We start from the raw sequence: 19,291 nt of genomic DNA, 5'->3' as shown, positions 1-19,291 counted from the left end.
TAAGCGATGTACTTGTTTTGTACATTAAGAAACAAGTTCTTTAACAGGAGGAAAAAACTTCATTAAAAATGCAGTAAGCACCAGGAATTCTCTATATACACTGACCGCCACGTAATGATATTTAAATGTTCACATTTATTTCAAAGGAAGCAATTTATATCTAAAATATGCAACATTGAAATAAAAACGTCTGAAGCCATGAAGGCTTTTTGATAAAAGTTAAAATTGCATAGGTTACCTACAGTACCACTTAAGTGCCTACTGGCTTCAAAAAGCTGTCAAAAGTTAGGATTCATGCCTAACAGTGCATTAGTTAAAGACTCATTTAACAGTTTGCCTTTTAAAATATTTCTCAACTTCCCTCAGCCCTGGGCTCTTAACTCTGGATGCTGGGATGGACAGACTAGCAAGGAATAAACGCCTTTGCTGTAGATATGGCTTCAGTTTAAGAACGGGATTCTCTTCAATTCCACGTTAGGTTAAAAAGTTAAGAGAGTGCTGTTTCCTAGTTCTGTCAGAAAAAGAGAACTATACAACTGAGTAACGCCAAAAAAGAAGAGCACAAAATGCAGAAAATGTCAACATTCAGTCAATATCAAACAAACCAAATTTACAGGCAAAGGCAAGAATACTGCAGGGCACCTCTGCCCCCTGTAGCGGTTTGACTCTTGTGTATCAAAAGACAAAACTCTTCATAGACTCAACCACCAAGCCATTGTTCTTTTCAAGTAACTGGCATGTCATTCTAAAAGCCTTAATAATGATTCTAAAAGAGTAAAACGCAATTGTGTATCAAACTAATTTTATACAAACGCCTATTTTTCTTCTAAGGCAGAAAAACAGCACAAAGCCTCCAGTGAATAAAACAAATAACACAATTAAGTGCCAATCCTTCATAGTTTCTATCTTAATCACATTAATATTTAGGTTCCACATCAGAATTCTGCATCTACACATGAAGAAAAAAAAAACAGAATTTACTGTTACAGAGGCACTCGCTTCTTTCACATGTCCTTCTTGTCTGCCCTATACTTGATTTGTACTCCTGCATCACAGAAGAGTAGAACCGAGGAATGCTAGAGATAGGTGTGGTTTGAAAAAAGGAGCAGGATACAGGGAATGTATCTGGAAGCAAATCAAGTCAAGCATGCCAATAAGAGTTTTTATTTCATAAGACTGCAATCTTACGTAAATGTAGGTGTGGACACATTTTGCCTGTCAATATAGCTTTGGATGCAGAGCTAACGTAAAACTAATCAAGACTGTGTGAAAAGATCTGAAGTGTAGTCTGAGAAGTACAGTATGGTATGGGGGCTCGTACACATCACAACAATTAGTAACTGAGAAAGACTAATGTCACAAGGCATCTAATAGAAAAATGGTTATGCTAAGTGTTAAAATTGAAGCCAACAGCTTCAATCTCAACAATAACATTCAACTCTAAACCATTTTGTTAATAAAACAATTTACTGTATAGTAATTACAAATTAAATCCTTATACCGTAGTACATTTTTTCCCATTTATAGTTTTAGATTATATTTATATGATTAAGTCTAGAGCACAAATGGCAAAAAATACTTTGGCCTAAAAAAGTCCAAACTCACTTGTTCTGAAATTAATCACCATGTTGAAAAGACATAAAATGATCTACAGCCACATAACCTTAAAAGAAATAAAATGTTTCAATGACAGTCTTCAGAAAATAAATCTTTAAACCACCTATTCCATGAGCTAAAATCACATAAAAGGCGTTTTTAAGTTTACTAAAATGTAAATGCATGCACAAAATATCTGTTTTAATGATCTTTATCTGCTTAAACTGTGGCTAAACTGAGTGTCTAGATGAGTCACTGACACTTGATCAGCCATAAATCCTGAGCAGAAAAAAAAAACAGCTGAATGCTTAAAAATAACACACAATCAGATTTTTATACAGAGTCCACATTTTAAAATTCAATGTAGATGCATAAAAGGTAGTATGGCACTAATCTAAATTACTGAATGCTTAAACCAGTAAGTGACCACAAAATGGATTGATTTAAAGACAGTGGAAAAATATAGGAATACCCAAGTATCTAGTTGAATAAATATTGATGTTATACCTCTTAAACTTTCGTCTTTTCATATTCTTTATATATTTTTGCAGTTTAAAAGAGCCAATAGTATTCATTTGTTTGAACACAAATAATTGAAAGCTCTAAGAAAAGTAAATTCTGAATGAATATTCATGATATCATAGGGCAACCAATCCCCACACCAAAATCACATCAGATAAAGCTTTTTTTGGCAATAAAGGTTTAAAATGTTCATTACATTTTTATGTTTTGCAATCTTTTTTGGGCATCTTCATGTAAAGTTCTTATTAATCTGAGTTTAGAAAAGCACCAGATGGTCACCAGATAAAAGCAAAAGCCTATGCTAGTTCACACAATAGGGAACATATCATTTGTGTTAAGAGAGGACACTTATAAAATACAACTTTAGCCTTCCCGATATGGATATTACATTATCCACAATAGGCTTCAAAAGTTTCAATTTTTAGTTTGTATTTCCAAACTTTTTTATTTTTTCACTGTTTCCAGGAATAGCGCAACATGATCAGCAGCTTTTCATTGGTAAAAACTCCCAGATCTGCATTTTATTCAATTTTCCAAAACGTTCACCAAAAAAAGAATTACAACATCCTACTGTGACATAAATAAAACAGTAACGAAAATACACACACAGAGAATACAAACACAAACAGGGGACTATAAAGATCTGCAATGTGCTGTGCATTTTTTTTTCCCATGGAGCATAACCACTAACTGCACAACAGATTGAAAGACTGGAACATACGAAACGGACATACATACATACTTTCATAAGCTACAAAACCAATCTAAAAGGTTTCCAAATAGAAAATGTCATAGTATCATTCATAATTCACTTCAGGCACATAGCAGAGTATGCAAAAATTCATAGCTACACACTACAGGGTACAAAATGTCACATCACTTAGATACAGTGCACCCCACATTCAATTCACTCTGAAGGTATGTTTAGGGTGCTTTTCCTGTAAAACAGAAGAGCTTACTCTGAAGCCAGTTAACCTTCTGAGAAAGGTTTTAGTGAAGATTACATCGTGAAGGGTCATAGCATGTTTGCCTTAATTTTGAGTACTCTTCCATATATATTTGTAAGCTCATTAAGAAATGCCCATAGATTGTATGTTCTAAGGAAATGGGTCTACAGAAAAGCTTCTACCTTCCTGTTATGCAATCTGAACATGAAAAGGTCTTTCCACCCACCACCTGCATCCCAGAAAACAAAGATTTTAAGAAAAATTAAATATTTTCCACTGTCTTTGAGGGAAGATTTATGTGGCTTACTGAAGAAGGAAGCGATTCCAATCATAATTTTGCTGTGCCACACAAAATGCCCACACAGAAAGCTCAGAGAGCGTAGTTCCCATGTATGTGCTGGGATAATGAATTAATCCTGTGTTGACCAAGTCAAAACACAGGCAAAGCATAACTCTGATAAAACAATCATAGATAATAGTTTAAATTAAAAAGCCTGTGAAACACAGTAGATATGTCTGCAACAGCCCACTACAGTGTCACCTGTATTAGGTATTAATGTCATAAAGGTGACAGCTACTGTGTGTCAACCGGTGGTGTTTGGTAAAGCCAAGGGCTCTAGGGTATGTAACCATTATAACTGAGCCCAAAAGCATTTTGTCAGTGCACTGTATTCCATTTTTAATAATTCTTTTTTAAAAGGAATGATATTGCTTTTTACATATTAGACTCCTTTTCGTCTGCCAGTACTGTACTGCCCCACAAAAAGTCTCTGACCGTTTTCTCTTACCATGCATATGCAAATTATGGTACGAATAGAACAGTGCAAAAAGAAAGACGGATAATAAAAAAGACAAAGCTATTGACGTCTTACTGTAATCATTTCCTTTTTTTGGTGAAATGTAGCAATTTGGAAATAGTTTTCTAAGTCTTGTATTTTAAATTAAAAAAAACATACAAAACAACATGTATTGGAAGTGTAAACTTTTTTTTGGATAACCAAATGTCACTTTAACACTGAAAATTTAAATTAAAAATGATTTAACAACCTAATATTGTTCTTATTAAAACATAAACAATGCTTATGTTGGTTTTTACAAGTGTTCTCCTGTATTATAAATAGATATATTTATGCAGCATTTGCACATTTTATGTCAATCCTAGTCTCAATCTCTTACTAACACTCCACATCACACCTCGACTAGTACTAAGTCTGCAAGGCAAAAGGGAATTCAAGTCACAGCTACACACACATTTCCCTTATAAACAGAGGTGATCTGTTTGTTGTGCTCAGTGAGAGCAGTTCAAAGCTTTCACACTAGACAGAGTCTGTCTAGAATCTATTGCACGCTTCAGAGGCGGAGCAGCGGAGCTTGCCCTGACTGAAGGTAGACCCTATGTGCGATTTAGTGTCTGGAAGATTCTAGATATCTGTAGCATCACCGGCCCAGTTTCGGGATCATTCATCCATTGCGTGCTGTTTAAAGGGTTCTCCAGCATGTCTTCAAATGCTACGGAAACAAAGAAATGTTTGATTAAAGAAAAAAAAAATCACTCCCCTCACCTCCAAACACAGTCACTGCAAAAGCACTGATTTTTCACATCGCAGAATATTCCTCAACGGCAAACGGCGACTAAGCTTTACAAACCTAGCAGTGTTTTCGGGTTGGTGAGCCCCAGCTGGACGACGGGGTTCTCCAGAATTGCCTGAAACAGAGGGCTGTTTGTGTCAATGCCCTTGTCCAAATCCTCCGGAGATGGCTTCCTGTCTCCCAATAGCCAATCGCACTGGGAAATCAAAATCAGAGCAGGTTAGTGGAATGACAGGAACATTAAATTACACATTTTAAAATTAAATTTGTCCAGATCAGAAAAGAACTACAAACTACACTCTTCAACTAGTTCAATGCAGGTATAATGGATTTAAAAGGTGTCATAAAGAACAATTAACACCCTAATTAATGGGAAACCATTATTCACTAATTTCTGATGCTCAAGTGAGGAGCTGTGTCAGTGTGTTGGCTGCTAAGGAACAAGTAAAGGTTAATTCCACACCTTAAAAAACAGGAGAAATACAATGTTTTTGATGTTGAGCCTTCATCAGGTTTGACACCTAACAACAAAAATATAGCTTCTGCAAAATCGCTCAAATTTATGAGAACTCACAGGGTTGTGCACAGAAAAAGAAAAATAATTTCTTCCCATTTCTGCAAACAAATGTACATACTACACAACGGCACATTATTCCCATTTAAATCATTGGACGTAGTCAACAAATAGCCAATCAATGTATTTACCAGTGGAGTCAGCAACACGAAGATTGAGTCTTGATTAATCTCAGATCAAAGCAAGTCATACTAACTAAAAGCTTGCCTTTGGGAAAGCCACTGAGGTTGCACAGTTTGGACTGCCTTATTCATGAAGCCTAATGTGCATGACTGCATGCGTCTTTAGCCCTTACAGCAAAATCTTTACAAAACTTACAGCGGCATCTTGCTGGTTATTATTAACTCGCAGAGCATCAATGACTTCTTTTTCATCAAATCCCATTTCCATTAGTGCAATCACAGCCTGAAAGAAAAAGTATGATAAAAGCATATTTTTAACTAAACTGTTTAACTGACAAAAACGTGTATATGTGGAGTGCACAGCTGTGGAGCTTTTCAGACTCAGAATGTTATCAAACCTGACACGCTGGCTTCCTTCAAGAAATGGCTGGGTGGATCCTCAGATCACTAACCCAGTAGCAGCCAAGTGAGTCGACTGGGCAGACTGCATTTATAACTTTATCAGAACAACTACTAACTCCAGAAATACAGTAAACAGAATAAAATGAAAGACATTTTGTTTACTAGTTATGCTCTAATGCAGTGGTTCTCAAACTGTGGAGTGCCGCCACGAGGTACGCCAAATGACCCTGGAACTGTGTTGTGTGCGCTGAAAAATCGGGACGGGTTTTCATATTTTGTATTTTAATACGTGTCGAATACGCAGCCTACGTACTACAATACAGTGCGCGCTAATACTTCAGTGGACACAAGAGATACTCTGTAATTCTATACCATTCTATAGGAATGCGTGCTATGGACGCAAGTGACCAATTGTATTTAAAAAAAAAGCTACTGTATCTCCAGCAAATAGGGAGGTAGAAGAATGTGTGTGATTTTGGAACAATGCCAATGTTGTAAGCACAGGAATGCATAGAAATACGTGCTACGAATGCTGGTAATCTTGTGAGCACAGGAAAGCGTTATAGACAACAGAAAAATATTTAAGAACTGTTCTAAGTTAATTTGAGAAAAAAACACAGAGCATCTCTGTGTTTCGCTCCCATGTGCATGAAATAAAAACTTGAAATAAATACGGAAATAAAAACGGAAACGCGGAAAAATGCAAGCTTGCGGATTGCTAAAGCAGGTAAGCCACACTATTTTTGAAGAACCTTATTTACCGTTGGCAAAAGAGCTGACACGTATTATGTGTGGAGAAAAAGCTGCTAAACAGCTCAACCTGCTGCCCCCCCGAAAGACAGTCACTCATAGAATTATTGAAATGAAGGATTATATCAAAAGTACGCTAATAGAGTTAAGATGAGCAGATGTTTTTCACTGCAATTAGATGAGTCTGTAGTCGATTTGGCCAATTTGCTCGTTTTACTTTAGATACGAGTTTGAGGGCATGTCCCATGAGGACTTTCTGTTCTGTAAGCCGCTACCAACAGGAACTACAGGAGAGCACATATTTCAGCTTCTGAATGAATTTATCGAAGAGAATGGCATCGACTGGATAAAATGTGTCGGAGTTTGTACAGACGGTGCTAGAGCGATGACAAGCCGACACAGCGGTGTAGTTGCACGATATAGAGAGGTTGCTGCAGAAATGAATGGACGCATTGCAACATCCACCGCGAGACTCTTGCAGTCAAGAAAATGCCTGACGATTTAAAATCTGTTAGACTCTGTTGTGAATTGTATCAAGGCTCGAAAAATTAATTCACATCTGCTTTGCTCGACTAAACAGGCTCACCCCTCTCACTGAAATGGTGCTTTTTAAATTATTTTTATTTGTTGTTGTTACTGTTTTTTTCTGTAAAACACTTTGAGAAGCCACCTTTAAAGGCGCTATATCAAATAAAGTTTATTATTATAATATTTATTATATGTATGCGCGCTCATGTTGGTCATTGAGAATTTCTGGGGTTCCTATGAGATGATGACTTGTAGGTGGTACTTGGATGCTTTGGTTGGATTAGGGGTGGTACTTGGTCCAAAAAGTTTGAGAACCACTGCTCTAATGTATTGATACTTGAGTAATACAAATTTGACAAAAAGGCACAAGAGGACATCGGTAAGAGACGCACCCGTGAGTCAGGCCTGAACTCTCTTTTCCTGCGAATCCTTTTGAAGATTTCGGTAAGCTCGTCTTGCTTGGAGTCTTCAGCGTTGGATTCCGAAGGTGCCCTAGCAGTTGCAGTGCTGGTGCCAGCAGGAGGAGCTGCTGCGCCTGCAGTCTCCTGGCCTGGCAGGGGGGTGTCGGCCGTGGGGTCATCCACATGCTCTATCAGCCACTCCATTGCCTGTGTCACTGACATGCTGCAAACAGACAGGCACAGGAAGCCCTTTGCTTTGATCAGGGACTAGAAAATCCCGGAACATGAGCACACTGATCCAAATATTTCATCAAGGTGTTTCTTGAAAAGAAACCAGGGTATCAGCTTCAAAAATACGGTTGAGGAACTTGTTCCATACTTCCATAACCCTTTGGGTAAAGAAGTGCCTGTACTTCCATGCAGTTTCCACTTGTGCCCTCTGGTTAGTGTTTCACTATTCATTGTGAAAGTCTGATCTGCCCTGACCTGTTGTCTGTCCATTCTTCTGTATTACAGTTTTCAAATGAAGATTCTAACTTGCATAAATACCAGACTGCTCTGTAGCACTGTCCTTTATACTGGAAACAGGCAATTCCAGTGATCAAAAGGGCACTGGGTCCTATGGGTTTCAGTCCAGGTCTATTCTTACTAACTAAACTGAACTGATTATTGGGTCAGCAAGTCAAGTCACTTGATTCTTTTAGGTCTTCATAAATTGGTAAGTGAAACATAGTTGTACAACCTGAAATATTCTGGCCTTAATGGCACTGAAGTGCCCCATCCCTTCCTTGCAAATGCCATAGATTTTACAAGGCAAAACATCAGCTCATTTGTCATTTAACGAAAAAAATGTTGAAGAAAATGCTAATTTTTCAATTTGATATGAAGAATATTTCAACTGCGTGGGTTCAACTGCTGACTTCCCTGTTAAGCCCCTTAGCTGTATCAATACATTTATTCTATATTTCATATATAGAATGTTTTTCATACTCCTGGCAGCAAGATGAAGGCTTTACAATGTTTGCGCACACTAAACACCAGCTGCAGATGCATGCTTAAATATTTAACACCCGGAGGGGTTTAAAACATACTCACTGGTTTAAACGCAAGGCTTTGACTGCTCGGCTCTCAGGGAAGCCCATTTCGGTAAGCTGCTGGAGGGCCATCTCATCCACTCTGTCCTCCTCGTCTTCGTCCAACATGGCTACAGAGGCAGACAGGCAGGAAATTCACTACTTCCACCGGCACAAAAGGAGGATCTGGCTTTAAATATGCATTTTGAAACAATGCGTTTCTGCTGTCATCCCCTACTGTTTTTACACCTTAGCAAGGTTAAAGCTAGGTGATGCTGCTGACTTATACTGTATGTTCAGGAATTTTAGATACTATTTTATTGTCATATTTTCACATGGAATAAAGCTCAAGAGAACAAGGAGGAGTTAATTCCCTGCTTGAAAGTAAAAGGCAAGAGAAAAAAAATTACTGCTGTGGAGCAGAAGTTTTGTTCTTCTAGTCCATTTTAATTTAGGACCTGTTCAGCCTGAAAATGTTTCGGGTTTTAATATAGTTTTTTCCAAATTTTTAATAATAAATATTTCTACCTTTATTACTTTAAAAAATATACCATTTTGATCATTTGCAAACTATCATTTTGTTGGCATTCTTGCTTTTCATAATGATTATTACAGAGTCAATCTCGTACGAGTACTTTGAATTATTAGGCTCAAAACCAAAAACATCAGCTTTCAATCATGAAGAGAAATAGACAAGATCAGCTTTTACGGAATATTAAGGGTACAATCACTTCATACGATATAGTATAAACCTCACTCTGCCATGTCATTAACAGACCTATCATTAAGAAACTCCAGTTTTTACATCTGTGTGCGAGTATCTTTAATAAAACAAAGTAAAATGAAATTTCTTACCATTGGCTTTCTTAAATAATTCTACAGCATCAGGGTTAAGTGCCAGTAGCTTCTGTGCCACTTCAATGAGAGAGACAAGGATTTTCCTGAGTTCTGTCTGAAACTGAATCATCACAAATTCATGTTGACAGAGACTCCACCATCGGATTACTCATCTGACATTGCTCTGAATTTCAAAAACAGTAGAAATCACACATTCAAAGACTTTTGTTTTACCAAAGCCTACTTTTTGTGTACTGTAGGTTAACTTCAAAAAAAAAATTTAGACTATTGCAAGAAACTACTTGTTTCGTTTAATGGGTGAATTGCAAAACTGCTAAGCAATATAACAGTAAGTCTGCCTCTTTAGAGAAGTGGCCTTAAATGCAGTTGCATTAACTAGTATTACAGTAGACTAGCATCCACCCCAACAATGCAAAAGAAAAAAAAAGTCTGGTTTTATATAGTAATACAAAAGGAAAGCAGAATGAACAAATAAATTGTTTTGAGCTTTTTGATCCTCAAAATCGGGAGGGTTTACATCTATAAAGCATTTCTTATTACTTAAACTTCATTACTGGTAACAATGAGTTAAGCAAAACACAATCCTTTAAGTTGTGCTCCAGGAATCAATTTATTTATAGTGTCTTCAATGTCCAGCGAAACAGAATCTCCTAGAATATAGGGCACTGAAATTAGTTTTGTGTTTTTTAGCAGTAATTCTGTGTCATTACAGAGGATGTATTGCTTCATAGTGACAGCCAGATTGTTCACGGTTTTGAAAACTCACTACATAATGAAATTTGTCAAATGGTTATTCTCTTAAAACAACTTTAAAATAAAGTTTTATTTAAAAATTCTTTGTACTAAATTTTGTTTCTTAGTTTTAATGTTTTATTGATTTTATTTTAGATTGATAAATATAACAGACTAAGATAATACAGACATTTTATAGATGGATTTAATCAACGTGAGATGATGGAGGTAAACAGTGGCTGGAAGAACACAAAGACTGCCCAGCTGCCTGTGTGTCACCCAAGTTACTCCATTTATCCCAGGGCAACTGAGTACTTGCAGAGCATGTTGTCTTGAGCAGTGGCCTGTTTCAGACCGTGGCCAAGCGTGTTAAAGTGAGACCTAATTCTCTGTAAAATAAATTGTGTATATTTTTTAGGCTTGTTAAATCAAAAACGTACACATTTAGAATATGTAAATCTACCTGTATCCAGGCAGCTTTTACATTTCCTTAAAAACCTGCAAATCCATATGACACAAATCTCTGTTAAGAAAAAAACGGTCTATTAAAAGTCTATAGCTTCTTGGTTAAAGGCAGTACATGATTTTATAATCTTTAGTCCACAGACTCTAAAGACACGTGATGATGGATTTTCACAAAACAAGGCTTGGCTTATTTTTGCAGGTAAAGAACTGTCACCAATTCTTTTTTTATAACTTCTCAAAACGTGGTTAATAACTCCTACACCCACAAAAGAGGAAAGAGGACTGGTGGGCATGAGTCTGCCCTACACCTGTGCTTCACATTCACCTTTGTGCTGGAAGCTTGCCTTAGAAGTGAGCACGATCTTACAGGGTCTTAAACTGCATGCTGACAAAGTGCCTGTGTTTGTTGAGCCACAGGGGAGCCCCATAAGAACTCTGTGTAAGAAAATTATTGCATAGAAACATTTTCCAAGCAGTTTCAGTTAATGATGTTTGCAAATTAAATACTTCACAAACCTTGGAGTCTACCTACAAAGAGCTTAAATTATTAAGCAGTAAAGAAGTAAGTAGTACAGCATGAAAGGACACATTTAGTATCCCTTCCCAGGATGTTTACTTTGCAGGTTTCAAATATCTAGTATTCTCCCTTTATTTTAATCTAACTCTTTCCATGAAGCGCCCTGGCTAGCTCTGTTGGTAGAGCATGAAACTCATAATCTCAGGGTAGTGGGTTCATGTCCCACGTCAGACATCAGGTCCTCCATGTTGGAAGTTGGGCACAAGGCTAACAACCTTGTCCCATAAAAACCAAATGTTACGGTAACAGCAACAGGATGTTGCTGTCCCTACGTGCCAGAAGGCATAATAGGCAAACATCCATCCATCTTCCCATGAAACTGGATTGTGCTCCATTCAGTTCCTTAAAAAACTCCTCCTGATACCAATAGTGGTGGTATATTTAGCATTAACTGTATTAACTATATAGAGACCAAGGGGTAACAGTGCCACAGTGGAATATTTACATTCATCTGACAATCCAGAGAGCACAATGTATTCCAGCTATAGAATTCAGACTCTTTTTCAGATGACCCAGTTTCAGTCTTGCTTAATGAAGAGATAATATTAAAAAACACAGTTTTCCTGCTCTGTGTTCACTCACATTAGTGTTTTCTTCTACTGCTCTCGACTTCAGAATTCACTAAATTAGGTGTGTCCTTAATGTAAAAAAATACTTGTATCTATATTGAAAATAAACCTGAAAGATTCCATTGTATAAACATAATTTATGTACAGAGAGTACATTTTACTTATAAACTGTTGAAAGTAATTAATTTGAAACAAACCTTTTTATGTCCAAAAAAGGGTACTGCCTTGCATTTCCATGACAGTAAAAAGAAAAACAGAAAGGATTCAGTGCTGAGTTTCAACAAAATTACCATAAAAGGTAAGGCACACTGGAAAGAAATGTAAAGTAATACCACCCAGCTATTACATATGTTCAATATTCTAGCTTATTTATACAGTTAAATACAAAAACAGTTATATTAATCTTCAAATCCTCAATAAAAAAACAGACTGAACAATTTATCTGGGTTTATATCTTCTGCTTTTCTTGAAGACATGAAACCTGTCAGCATCTTTGACAGAAGAGTACAAAAGAAAAGGCAGTGGAACTGCAACAAAATCAAAACAGCTATACCTCAAAGTGTTTTGTCTTCTTACTTCCAAAGAGCACACAATCAGTGAGGTATACCAAATGAGAGAATTTTCTAAATCGAAGACCCAAAATATAAGTGATTTGCAGGTGGTGTTTGCACATAGTCACTATTTCAAAATGCAGACAAGTAATTTCAAGTTGCAACTCAATCTTGATAATGTCATTCAGGAGACTTTAAGAAATAAAGGAAAAGGCTATGTTCACTGAGCTGTCACACTGACTACCCATTAAAGACTGTACCTTTAAAAAACACTTTGTAACAAAGGTCTTTATTACTTCGCAGACTGTGGTCTTATCTCAGAACATACAATTTGTCTAAAGACAAAACCAGGTGGAACTTAGTTACAGATGAAGCTGAATACAAGTGGACTTAAAAGCTAATAAAACTACATATTTTGTGTTTTTGGTAATATTTATAGTGTGTTATTTTTAATAAGATCATTTATAAAACATTTCTTGTCCTTGTGTAAATGTTAGTACTAATTTTTTGTTTGTATGGTTAAGGATTGTACAGACACCTCATACCTGTAACTTTTAAAGCACAATGCACAATGCAAAGCCCTGAGCATTATAATACTTTTAACAGGGTTCCGATGTGTTTTCTAAAAGGAACTGAGATGAGACCCCTGGTGCAAGATGTTAAAGAAAAATGTGGAAAACATAAATCTGTTCTTAAAACATTGCAGTGACATTCCCATAAAGTAAATGAACATGCAGAAACTTACATCTCGGATATTGTGTTGTGTGACTGTTCGGTCAGAATGGCGGACAGGAAGGTTTGCTGTTGCTTTAAGGATGGCATCTTTGTCTGGAGATTTTTGTTCCTGTTTCTTCTAGAAGATCAAAATGGCAAAGCCAACAATCAGGGTAAAATGTGAAAAGAAAGACAGCTGATAATGAACTACAAATAGTGGTCAGAAAGAATGGGCCATAAGAAGGACCAGACTTGGACACAGAGTAAAGCCCACCAATCAGAGTGAAAAATGTGCCCTACAACTTGGCCATCGTTGGGTCAAACCTGCTCTCTCCCAGCAGCCAACTGTGATTTCAATTCCAGTAGCTGTCAGGCAATTTCTGAGGTATTTAGACATTCTGTTTGTACTTTGGGTTTGCTGTCTGAGGAGAAACCAATGACTTGAAAATGCATGGTTCAGATTATGTATACTTCTAGGTTGGTGCATTGGCTTTTGTAGCACTGCAGTGGATTGATTCATAAAAAGCTGGTATAAATATCAAATGGAAACCCTTATATCAGTATGAATATATGATATAAGGCCACTCAGTTCATCTTTTGAACTTCAGACACACAAAATAAAATATCAAGAAAATGGTGATTACAAATGACTGAATGCTTCAATTTCTGTACTCTTTAGCCATTTAAAAACCTTATTTTTTCTAGTTCCTTCATGTACACGACAATATTGTCTACACTATCTTACTGCAGAATTTTACTGCACTAAACAAAGAAAGTTAAGGATTCCGGGTTGGAAGAGAATTCACATTTTTTGGTGGTTCTGCAGTTCCAAGTCCCTTCTAAGGTGGAAAAGAGTTCACTTCCTTCCACGCAGGGATTTCAGGCATATGGCCCGTGAGCCACATCCATCCCACCAAGACCATCTGATTGGGGTCTTTGCAGAAAAAAAACATTGTATAACAAAATGACTCCACAAAACCTGTGCACACACTCTCCCCAAACCCCCCTTCCAAGAAACAGGTACTGCTTTTTCATTAACTCAAAAGCAAATGTTGGAATATGGTAATGAGGGTCTTGTAATTATGTTATCCAAAACATAATAGAAAAATAAAATTGTGTGCGCAAAGATAAGTAAAGCAATTTGTATTTCTTTGTAGAAGTGAATGGAAAGTCACACTGCTTTACTTGCACCCTTAACCGTTGCCAAAGAGCAATAGCAATAGGTTTTTTTTAATGCTGCCGATATCTAGCAAACAATACTTCACATTTTTAATAAATTGGAATATTGCAACATATGCAATGACATTAACACCATTTTAAAGTGCAGGCATCATTTTTAAAAATAAACAGTAAAAATGCAAATCTTCACAAACAAATAATATGAGGTAATGGTTGTGCCTAGGATTTCAATAATTTATAGTATGAATGGCCTCCCTGAAGTGCACTGAAATTCAACTCCGGCCTGCCATAGCAAATGAGTTTGAGACCCCTGCTTTAAGGTATAGATCCCCTGCAAAGCCTTGGGCACTTTTTATAGTTGCTGTTTCATCACAAAGGAATTCCATCTCAGGAGCAGCTATAGACGAAATCAGTCTCCCTCCTCAGTTACACAGGGTAACTGATCCATTCAAAAGGGCTCATGTATTTTCGATTAACCCTTCTGACTGCAGCAATGCTGCTTTTAACCTACCAACAGATGGCACTGGAAAACCTCTAAATGTTTTACACACAATCATGCATAGATGAACAGCCATTTTGACGAGAAAAAATTATGGCCACGTGTTTGTAATATACAGTAAATGAATTCTGACTTCACAGTTTGCCGTTGATGTTTGAGTCAAAATAAATCGGAAACAAAATTCCAAATAACCAGAACGCTTTTGCAAAATACTGTATGTGCAGCACATTACTTGTTTTAAATAATGAAACTTTGAAGGATCTAATGTTGTCCTGAAGTTCAGTTTAGCAAACTGGCTGTGAGAGACTTGAGGGGCACTCACAATTGCAATCCAGAATTGGTTTGCTAAGATTCTGATGCATTCCGTTTTGTAACAATACATTAATTCTTATGTGAAAAACAGGAGGTGTTTCCCACTGAAGAATAAACTAAGCCTGAGCAGTAATCTAAAAATCCAGTGATATTAATCTATGGGCATGACAACATCTCTTACTATGCATATAAAAAATCCTCACAGAGAGGCAGAAAAATGAAAAATGCTACAAATAGTAATAAAAAACTAAACATACAACTTAAAGATGAAACTGGTTTCTTGTTTGAATTCCCTCTTTTACTTAAGGTGCCAGAGTGAACTATTACAAGGTATTGGTGTGAGGTTGTTGCCAATTAGCTTTTGACAACCCTGTGAACTCTCTCCAGGCAATAAGCATGTTCGGATTAGCATATATTCCAGCACAGAAGGAAGAGGGTGTTTGGTAGGCTCCTATGCATCCTCTACCCAGCGCATTCTGGAATATTTGTGCTATTATAAATCAAAATACTTTGTCAACCTCTCACTGGAAAATCTTTAAAATATTTTACCTTTTCTTCTGTAGACACTTCAGTCATCTTCGGTGGGGGAGGAGGTGGTCTCTTTTTTATTAACAGTAAGACATCTAGGAGAGGAGACAGAATGGTCCATAACAGAAGACACCAGATGAAAATTCTCCTCAGATGGAATTTTGTACCATTGCAGTCTCATTTGGTGCAAACACTCTCTAAAACATGTTCAAAAATAGGTCTGTTTTTTTTTCCCAACAGATGTTTTCAGAACATTCCAAGAACACTGATCCAACAAAAGGAAAATAAAAGAAAACTATTTTACACTTGGGTGTTTGTCAAGCTCTTTCTACATAACTGCTTTAAAAAGTCATCCAGCCCATTTTTCTGCCAAGTGAAAAACAACTTAATGAGCACACTAATGTACACTAGAAAAATATGCATTATATTACCAGTTGGAATTATGATACCACTATCTAAAATAAGAAAGGCCATAAGACTGCTTACAAATAACAGGAGGTCATTCTGAAGCAGTAGCTAATTGATGTGGTATTCAGTTCCAAAAACTTAAATGAGACTTTGTCAGCCTTAGTAAGATACTAAATATAACATTAAAACCTTCCTCATTTTTAGTTCTGAATGTGTCAGCTTCAGGATATTTCATTATTACATATTGTACATGAGGCCAAAATAATCATTGAAATTAATCACAATAAAAAGAGGATGACTTATGAAATATCTTTATGAGATACAAATGGTTTTCAGCCCATCTAGGCAATTGGTAGGAAATATTTAAATGATCCAAGGACCCCATTCTGGTGATTTCTTGAAATAAGCCAAGATATCTGCTTCAACAGCATGGCTGGATAAACTGGATAAGACTCCCACAAACTTTAACCCGTAACTCCTCTTCCTCTCAAAGCTACGTACCTTTATCTTTAATGTTCTCCTCTACTACAGTTTTAGTGTCTGCTAGGACTCTTTCTGAAGCAGCATGGATCAGTTTGTGATGAGTCACAGTCTTAGGGTCTTCTAGGCTCCCATGGACATACTAGAGCAAAGAAGAAAAAAAGAAATGTGTAACTCTCTTGCTTTCATATACAGAAACTAGTGACAACAGAAATCCACACATCCATCTACTTTCTAACTGCTTCATCCAATTCAGGGTTGCAGGGAACCAGAGCCTATGCAGGTCAGCAACAAGAGCAAGGCAGGGTAAATCCTCAACAGGACGCCAGTCTATCACAGGGCGCACACACACAAGACACACACTCGCACCAGGGACGGTTTTCCCAGAACCCTATTAACCGAGCAGTATGATTTTGGACTGCGGAATGAAAGGCACACAGGTAGAGGTGGAACATTCAAACTCCATACACACAGCACCCCAGATCCAGAAGTGAACCCAGGGCTTCAGTGTGGTGAGGCAACAATGCTTACCACCTCCCCACAACAGAACCATTGCAAAATCGAAATGTTAAGACCGTAACACTTATGACAGGTCACAGATAAGACGAGGCTATTTGGCCAATCGGCTCCATAGCTGGCAGTTAATTAATTACTTCAAGGATCTCGACAAGCTGTTTCTTGAAAACCCAGGATATTGACTTCAACAACATGGCTGGGAAGCGTGTTCCATACTCCCACAACTCTCCTGTTACTGGTTTTAAAAGCACCTCCAAACCTTAACTGCACTTGTGTCTTCTGGTTCATCGTTTGTTGAAATTAGCAAAACGATTAAAATGAAGTTACATCTATACAGAATACACACTAAAACTAATTTAGTGCATCTATACAGAATACACACTAAAAGTCCAATATTAGTAAAATAAAAAGACATTCTTTCTAGCTAAGAATGAAATGAAGGAAAACGACAACAAATCAAATCAAGAATTATTACACCAACTGGGAAAATACTATTCTATTAAGATTTTATATACAGTATACTGAAAATACAACATGCAAAAAAAATCGTTTCGCTCTGTTTTTATTCGTCGTTGAGGCAGATAAGAGGCGGTAATGTTAAACGGCTGATGATACTAATGGCTAGGACATCGGCAATGTGCAAATATAAATAAAACAAGCAACAAGACACCTAAAACCTATCAAGTTGTAAATGATATGGGCAAGAAGCGTTACATTTAAAGAAAACAGATCAGCTTGCAAACATTACGAGAAGGAAGAGGAGCTATGACAATTTTGGGGGAAAAAAAACTACTGTGTTAGGTCGACGCGTAAATTAAATTATAAATAGCCTAGACAAGCGCTCTTCTATAAATACCGGAGTATGACAGTTATAACAGGCCTACCGGGAAATTCAGTCACTGTCCCGATAACGTCCTGGCTACTGCTGTCCTGACGATCTGCGTTAAATGACATTCAAATAACATAAGAAACAACAGGAAGACATACGTGTTTCAAGCACTTTTCCTTGAGTTTTTCAATGGTGGTGTCCTCGGTTACCTCTTCCAACCACTCTGCCCCCTCCATGGTGCAAATATGGATTTTCAGCACCTTCCCTGCAAAAATCTTCTCCTCCTGCACAAACATAGCCCTCTTCTCTCGAAATCCAAGATTAATAGAAAAGTCAACAACTCAGCTCTTATTCTGTCACCATTTTACTGGCTGTCCGGTTCGATTATTGTACAACAACAGTACAGTACAGCGGGTTTTTTGTTCTTTTTTGATGGACTTGACAGTTATTTACCTATCAGGCAGGCCTGTGGACTGTGAAGCTCCGTAATACCGCTGCTGCTCAAGTCCAGGGCTTGAACTTTAAACTCTGACCTGGAAGACCTTCGGAGGTATTCTGGGAGTTGTAGTTTTAGGAGTGGGCGACACAGTGGAAAAAAGTCTGTTTTAATAAATTAAATGAAAATATTATTAATTTTTGATAGGACAAATGAAAAGCTGAAATATATCCTGCAATATTGAATTGAAATATTGAAAACTTGAATTAGGTATTTTTATTTTAGCTTTATGAAATAGCCTTCCAAAACAGATTTAGGATCAAACACCCTGAGCAAAACGATTCTTGAAAACCATTACGATTCTAGAAAAAATAAACTATAAAAAATAGTAATAGGTTTATTCCATGCTGAAAAAAAGAAGAAAGAGAACACAACGTTTCGGCCGTGGAGCCTTCTTCAGGTGTGAGAGAGACAGGGCAGTAGGCAAAGGTTAAGCCTAAAAGTAAAGGTTCCCTTTACCTTTGCCTACTGCCCTGTCTCTCTCACACCTGAAGAAGGCTCCACGGCCGAAACGTTGTGTTCTCTTTCTTCTTTTTTTCAGCATGGAATAAACCTATTACTTGTTCCTTTGCAGCCTACGCATGCTGACGCAGCTACCCACCTGAACTATAAAAAATAGTCACGCTTTGTGGTATTCTGTTTATTGCAGCCTTTCAATCTATTAGAAAACTTTATATCCGTCCCCTTCAAAAGTCAAAAGATTTAAAGACAAATCCATTCAGGTTTTTCTGATCAAATTTTGAAGTATCAAATAATGACCGACTTTTCACTGTCCGACCGATAGTACTTCCTGTAGTATTGTTTCCATCCCAAGAACAATGATAAGGAGAGGATGCGCTTATTATTTTTTCCATCAGAGGGCGACCGACAACAACAAATAGGCAACACAAAGACTGAGAGTTCCCACATTAAATAAGAACCCGAAACTGTAGGGTTTCAAGACGAAAATTAAAACGGAGACACTTTCAATCGTCATATCATACACACACGGCTACATTTTACGTTGAATTTTCGCCGTTGGGCTTTTGGAGACAAGAAAATCAGTTCAAGAAAGCATAATAAAACTCATCTGA

The 19,291-nt window shown here is 37.1% G+C and overlaps 1 protein-coding gene across 2 annotated transcripts; it reads right to left on the bottom strand.

The window, feature by feature from the left end:
- Positions 1 to 2,530: 2,530 nt before the first annotated feature.
- Positions 2,531 to 18,232, bottom strand: ubac1 (UBA domain containing 1). Of its 2 annotated transcripts, XM_088940699.1 has the most exons (11): positions 17,881 to 18,232; positions 16,399 to 16,519; positions 15,511 to 15,584; positions 13,003 to 13,110; positions 11,904 to 11,930; positions 9,361 to 9,463; positions 8,528 to 8,636; positions 7,424 to 7,655; positions 5,548 to 5,634; positions 4,713 to 4,851; positions 2,531 to 4,574 (listed from the first exon to the last, which is right to left on the bottom strand). In XM_088940699.1, the coding sequence occupies exons 1-11, from the start codon at positions 18,016 to 18,018 to the stop codon at positions 4,459 to 4,461; spliced, it is 1,254 nt and encodes a 417-aa protein (XP_088796825.1). In that variant the 5' UTR covers positions 18,019 to 18,232; the 3' UTR covers positions 2,531 to 4,458. The 2 variants fall into 2 exon arrangements, with proteins under 2 accessions (XP_088796825.1, XP_088796826.1); XM_088940700.1 differs by lacking the exon at positions 11,904 to 11,930.
- Between the last annotated feature and the right edge of the window lie 1,059 nt (positions 18,233 to 19,291).

This window comes from Atractosteus spatula, chromosome 23, assembly GCF_055471065.1.
Source record: "Atractosteus spatula isolate fAtrSpa1 chromosome 23, fAtrSpa1.hap1, whole genome shotgun sequence".
Taxonomy (NCBI): Eukaryota; Metazoa; Chordata; class Actinopteri; order Semionotiformes; family Lepisosteidae; genus Atractosteus; species Atractosteus spatula.
Note: the sequence above shows the minus strand (reverse complement) of the source record. Positions and strands in the feature narration are given on the sequence as shown.

Bases quoted from the DNA above. Each gene is read 5' to 3' on its own strand.
- ubac1 (XM_088940699.1), bottom strand. From the start codon at position 18,018: ATGTTTGTGCAGGAGGAGAAGATTTTTGCAGGGAAGGTGCTGAAAATC. The intron at 8,637-9,360 runs GTAAGAAATTTC...CTGCCTCTGTAG, and splicing joins ATTATTTAAGAAAGCCAATG to CCATGTTGGACGAAGACGAG. The intron at 4,575-4,712 runs GTTTGTAAAGCT...TTGTTTCCGTAG, and splicing joins CAACCCGAAAACACTGCTAG to CATTTGAAGACATGCTGGAG.